Raw genomic sequence first — 6,245 nt, 5'->3', positions numbered from 1 at the left:
TTTTTTTTTGAGCACCTGCCCCTTTAGTGGCCTCTGCACGGCCCTGATATTTAACATGCACTTTGAAAAGTATTCACCCCTTCTGTTAATTAATCATGATCAACTATTGACGGACATGGTTACTGATGAACCAGGGAAGGTAGCTATCATGATCATTGATTAATTATCAATGATCAACTAAATTAGTCTTTATTGACTAAGAGACAGGAGAGGACAACAGGTTACCGTGGCAACAGCTGCTGGTTCTTTAGCAGTCAGCTTCAGAGGCGACGACATTCTGGACTGGCCTAGTTAAAGCCCAGACCTGTTCCCAGCTGGTCCTCTCCAAGAAGGACGTCCAGATGAGTCCAGAGGTGCCGATATTAAACCCCAACTCACTTACGAAAGATTCTTAACTCTTTTTATAGAAATCTCTTTTCAGTTTGACATTAAAAGTTTCACTGTAACTTTCACTGATCATAACTGATTAGTTAAAGCAATAAAAGGTGAAAACTTTTCATAGATATTGAACGTAGACATACCTTTTCCTACATTCTTTTATTAGCAGTAGCCATATTTAAAACTCTGGTGGCAAAATGGCCGACCTTTAACCCAACTCTGCTTCTTTGGCTTTTCTTTAGTCTGAACACAGAAGCTGCTGGTTGTTGAATGTGACCCATTTTTCCTCTGTTTCTGTTTCTATTATTCCTCATAGTGACGCTGAGGTCAGTTAGTAAAGCGCCCGGCCACCAGGGGGCGCACTGCAGCCGATTCAACAATCATTTCTCGACTTACTCTTAACAAGAATCTTTTGTGGGGGTTTTTGGAAGCGATCTGATATAAACCCGATGTTGCAACAGTTTGATGTTTGGCTGCAGTCGTCATGACAACCATCAGCATTAAAATCCCTTCCAGAATCAAAGTGTGATCAAAGTCTGGCCGGGTTACAGGAAACGATTCATCACTTTGTTCTCCTCGCCTGGCTGCTGAGGAAACTTTAATTCACCCCCTGAGGTAAAGCGGAGCAGCTGGTTCTGGATTAGGAGGAAGAGTAATGATGATGATGATGGTGACTGCACTGGTGGTACCAGAACCTAAAGCAGACCCAAATCGGATCAGCGTCTTAGGAACATCTGGAGCTCCAGAGTCCACCTGAGGTCCAATTTGTCCTGCTAGGTCCCAACACCAGAACCGGTTCTGACCCAGCAGGCCTCCTACCCTGGAACTGGGGCTTGTGCTCCCAGGCGGTGGAGGCGAAGCCCCCGAACACGTGGCCCCGGCTGTCCCGCAGCAGCAGCATCGTGGGGCCGTGGTGCTGCAGAGCGGCGGCCATCCTGGTGAAGCTCTCCCCGTGCAGCTGCGTGGAGAAGACCAGCCTCCAGGGGGCGCTGCAGCCGTCTGGCAGCTGGGGAGAAACGGACACGGTTACTGATGAACCAGGGAAGGTAGTTCGGTAAAGCTCGACCCGGTTCTGACAGGAGAGCAGAACCACAACCAGAACCAGCAGGTTGATCCAGCAGCAGATCTTTAATCCGTTCAGTGATTTATAAACCGGATGGTGTAGAACCGGGTGGTATAGAACCGGGTGGTGTAGAACCAGGTGGCGTAGAACCAGGTGGCGTAGAACCGGGTGGTGTAGAACCGGGTGGTGTAGAACCAGGTGGTGTAGAACCGGGTGGTGTAGAACCGGGTGGTGTAGAACCAGGTGGTGTAGAACCAGCTGGTGTCTCTACCCTCCTGGTTCTAGTCAGATCTCCAGCTGCAGCTTCTGGTCTCAGTCTGACCTGCTGCAGGAATCAAAGCCACTAAATCCTGGATGAGTTTCTCTGGTCTCAGACTTTCGTCCTCTGGGCCTGAAATGTTCTGCTGCTGCTAGAAGGACCACTGAGGAACCGAAGGGTCAGGGCAGAGGTCAGAGGTCAGCCTGATCTCTGGTCTCCAGGTGGGACAACTGAAGCTAGATCTATAACTCTAGATTGTTCCTCTTTAATAACTTCAGTCTTTGCTCAGAAAGTTTTGACAGCCCCACACATTTTTCTGTTGTCAGCATCTGTTCAGTGACTGAATTCAAAGATTAGTCCTGGTCCTGCTTCTGGTTCTGGTCCTGGTTCTGATTGACCCACTGACCTGTGGAGCCAGGAACATGAGCGTGGGGACATCCAGCAGGACCGTCAGGCGGGTCCAGTCTGTGTCCCGGCACTGCGGCAGCAGGGCCGGCGCTGTCCAGCCGCTCAGGGAAACGTCCAGCCCCTCAGCCACCAGAACCTCCAGGTACTGGGCCACCTGGGGCACCCGGAAGACCCAGTCCTCCAGACAGGACAGGTCACAGGTCGTCGGGTCTGAGGACAGAAAGGGGCGGAGTCAGACAGAAAGAGGCGGGGTCAGATAGATTGGGGATGGGGCCTTGGACCGGGAGCTTACCCGATGGTCTGAGGTCAGAGGTCATCTGCTCGGCCAGCAGCTTGACCCCCATCGCCGTGTTGCCCATCTGCTGCGGCCTCCAGCCCTGCAGGCGCCCCCTCCTGGTCAGGATGTGAACTACAGCAGTGATCAGGTCCTCCAGGAACTACGGAGTACAAGCCATGAGCCTCAACCCGACATCACTTCCTGCCTCCTCCCCTCCCTACTCACCGCCGCCACCTGCTGGCAGCTGACCGCCTGCGGCCACCCTGCAGCATTGTGGGACATGGCCATGACCAGCGGTGCGCGCTCCTCTGCTGTCCCCCGCAGGACGTCTGCCAGGAAGACCATCAGCTGCTCCCGGTCTGGCCCCAGGGCGGCGCTGGCCCGGCCCGGTTCCGCCAGACCCGGCTCGATGCTGCACAGGCCCCAGAACATCCTGGTCACCATGGTGACGGGGACCAGGGCCCCCAGGGACGCCTGCAGGACAAAAGGAGACACACTAGCAGAGGGGACAATGCTGGACAAGACCTAGGTTCTACACCGGGCCGGACCAGGTCAGGACCAGCAGAACCGGGTCAGGTCTAAAGTTCTGGGCCCCTTTATTATTACAGTTTTAATATTATTATTCACTACATTCATTTCTGCTGATTTTTGTCATAGATTTGAAGATAATTCTTGAATTTATTAAATGTATCACATAGAAAATAAAATATTTAAATCAATATTCAATAATCAATAATGATGAATCAAAGCCCTCCTCTTCCTCACTGCTTCTTCATCTCATCTGGATTTTCTTCCAGGTGTCAAACTGACAGACTAAAGATTAATTTAATTTAATCTCTAATTTCACAGAATATTCGACAGGCTGACCCCATGACCTCTGAACTCCGCCTCAGGTGCCACTGGATGAGCGACAGTTTATAAACAGATGGTAGTTCATGAACTACGAACAAAGCTTTGAGATTGTTATTTTAATCGGCTTCATCTGATTGGCTGAGCTGCTGTTTAATTCAGGATGATAAATTAATTAACGAGGCGACTTTCAAATAAACTTTGTGATGTAACAAATTAAATCAGATTCATTTATGATCAACTTTCTTCATCAGAACATCTTCCTCCAGAATGAAGGTTTTCCATTTCTGTCCACCAGGGGGCGTCCTCCAGTCAGAAGCTCATTAATGATAAACATGTCACCGCTTCTCTGCTGAGAATTATTATTGTTTGTGCAACAGCTGCAGCATTCTGGTGGACCCAGGTCAAAGTTCACCTTCATGAACCTTCTGGACTCTTTAGAACCAGTTCCTCCAGCCTCCCGACTCAGTGGCAGACCCAAGAACAGTTAGTGGAAGGACGACCTTCAGCCACCTCTGACCTGCAGCGCCTCCAGCTGGAGCGTCTTCCCCGGGCCGCCGGTCTGCAGACGCTTGAACACGCCGTCGATCACGGACCGCTCCTCTGGACGGAACCGGGCCATCCGCTTCTGCACCATCACGCTGTCGCTATTACCCATGATGCTCTGCAGGACCGCAACCAGACAACACTTCATGTGAGAACAAACACTTCAGCCTGGGCAGAGAAAGAGTTTTCACGCCCTCCATGGAGGGAAACTTTATCTGTTTGGTGAAACATCAGCAGGAATGTGAGCAGAGGGGGAAGGAGGTCACGTGAACCCCCTCTCTCCCTGGTCACGTGATCCAGAGCTCCCTGCCTCCCATGCCTCCTTTCTCCCCCCCCTCTCTGTGGGTCACATGACTCCGCCTGACTTCCTGTTTACCAGCCGCTCCTTTCCCTCCCAGGAGGCCGGACACCTTCTACCTGCAGCGGCAGCCTGGGTGACGTCACAGCCTGACCGATCAATGACTTTCATCAGATGAGCGTTTCCACCTGAGCATCCCGCACACACCTGCAGATATGTGGGAAAGGTCAGACCCGCCACGCACCGCCACGCAGAGCGAGTCCCTCACTTCAGGTCTGCAGCCTTGGATGGAGGACTGAGTTCACTGGTTCACCCGGCACCCAATCACAGAGCTCCGCTTCCCACTCGCTGGGCTCTGATTGGGCGCGGGCGCTGGGGGCGGGGCTCAGCAGGGCTGCATTCAGGAGCAGAATCTGGTCGGTTCGGTTACGGTGCTGCTGAAAGTGGGTCAGCTCCTGTTTCTGGGTCAGAAAGCGGCTTGAAGGATGAAATAGTTTGATTAGGAAAATTCTTGATTTGATTTTCCTTTTTGATTATATTAAAAACATGAAACCTGCAGATATTCAGTTCATGTCGGCGTGCAGTTCCACGAACGGCCAGCAGATGGCGCAGTGTGTTGAACTGCATGGTGTGCAGGTGGTACTGCGGAGCCGCTCTGCTCAAGAATAAGTAGTCTTTTAAAATGGCAGGTTGGATGTAATTTACTCCAATTCAAGAGTTGCCAGCATGCCTAGGTGGGACCCATGTGGGGACAAGGAGGGCAGACTATATGGGTCCCATATGGGTTTGTCCGCGGGTTCCACGATGGCCCCACATGGGCGCTACATGGGCCCTAATTGGACAAAACCCATGTGGGCCACCACCATATAGGGCCCATGCAGGGCCCATGTGGGCTCTGGCCCTACATGGGCAAACCCATGTGGGGCCATCGTGGAACCCGCGGACAAACCCATATGGGACCCATATAGTCTGCCCTCCTTTTCCCCACATGGGGCCCACCTAGGCATGCTGGCTGGGGTTTTAATTTATTGAAATTATGACAAAAGCACAGAAACCTCAAAACGCTCATCAGTAAACCAAAATAAATCCCGCTGACAGAAGTCATGCGGCAGGATCATAAAATGAATCAACTTAAATTTACTCAAAAAAAACACAAACTCAGTAATTATTTAGAAATCATTTCAGAGGCTCAGCAGTTCCTTCCTCCAGCAGCAGAGGGCGGCGTGGAGCCGCTCAGATGAAGCCGCGGCGCGGCGCGGCGGGTCGGGCAGCAACTAAACGATGCCTTATATGGGCATGAGATGCGGCACGAGCACTGAGAACGGGCTATTTCCTGGTGACGATGTGTCGGGGGTCAAAGGTCATAGATGCCCCTCCATCTGGTGTTCATTCAACAGTAAAGTCCATTAACTGCATTAACCCCAATCCAGGCTGGGCAGCATCATGCTGGGTATTATAGGATGTTGCTCCTTCAATCATCATCACCATAGCAACATGAGGAGACCATAAACTCCAAAGGAAAATAGTTACTGGTTCCACAGCTTCGATCCCACGGGCCCATCTGGGTCGCCATGGCAATGGGTGTTCTCTGGACAAGCTCTGAGACCAAAACCAGAACCAGCTGGACTCTGGAGCTGATTAGGTGATTTATTCATTTAGAGGTTGAATAAAGTGCACACCACACTTTTCAGATCTTTATTTGTGGAAATGAATCTTTCTCCTCCCGGTTCAGGTTTTACTTTTCTGTTTGCAATGTGAAAAGTTAAAAACAGACAGGTTGCCAGTTGAATGCCGTCCCAACTGCTGTCAGACCCAGTTAAACCGTTAAACCCAGTTAACTCAGTTAAACCCAGTAAGTCCCAGTTAACCCAGTTAGAGCCAGTCAGATCCAGTCAGACCCAGTCATTCACAGTTAACCCAGTTAAACCCAGTCATTCCCAGTTAACCCAGTTAAACCCAGTAAGTCCCAGTTAACCCAGTTAAACCCAGTTAGATCTAGTCATTCCCAGTTAACCCAGTTAAACCCAGTTAGATCCAGTCATTCCCAGTTAACCCAGTTAAACCCAGTCATTCCCAGTTAACCCAGTAAGTCCCAGTTAACCCAGTTAAACCCAGTCAGTCTAACGGACTGTCTCCCTGTTGCGGAGCCGCAGCAGCTGATTGGCCA

General features: G+C 50.9%; 1 protein-coding gene across 4 annotated transcripts in view; it reads right to left on the bottom strand.

Moving 5' to 3' along the window:
- The window catches only part of meak7 (MTOR associated protein, eak-7 homolog), an 11,031-nt gene extending 6,637 nt beyond the window's left edge, over positions 1 to 4,394 (bottom strand). Inside the window, exons 1-6 of one of the 4 annotated variants that reach the window (XM_015017737.1) lie at positions 4,286 to 4,394; positions 3,755 to 3,898; positions 2,611 to 2,859; positions 2,401 to 2,545; positions 2,107 to 2,318; positions 1,198 to 1,384 (exon numbers count right to left, since the gene is read on the bottom strand). In XM_015017737.1, coding sequence (XP_014873223.1) covers positions 1,198 to 1,384; positions 2,107 to 2,318; positions 2,401 to 2,545; positions 2,611 to 2,859; positions 3,755 to 3,892 — 931 coding nt within the window. In that variant the 5' untranslated portion in view covers positions 3,893 to 3,898; positions 4,286 to 4,394. Of the gene's footprint in view, positions 1 to 1,197; positions 1,385 to 2,106; positions 2,319 to 2,400; positions 2,546 to 2,610; positions 2,860 to 3,754; positions 3,929 to 4,156; positions 4,171 to 4,197 lie in introns of those variants that run through there. The other 3 variants (XM_015017736.1, XM_015017738.1, XM_015017735.1) reach the window with 3 other exon arrangements.
- Positions 4,395 to 6,245: the final 1,851 nt, after the last annotated feature.

This window comes from Poecilia latipinna, unplaced genomic scaffold (assembly GCF_001443285.1).
Source record: "Poecilia latipinna isolate Pla-1442-1.1 unplaced genomic scaffold, P_latipinna-1.0 Scaffold2181, whole genome shotgun sequence".
Taxonomy (NCBI): domain Eukaryota; kingdom Metazoa; phylum Chordata; class Actinopteri; order Cyprinodontiformes; family Poeciliidae; genus Poecilia; species Poecilia latipinna.
Note: the sequence above shows the minus strand (reverse complement) of the source record. Positions and strands in the feature narration are given on the sequence as shown.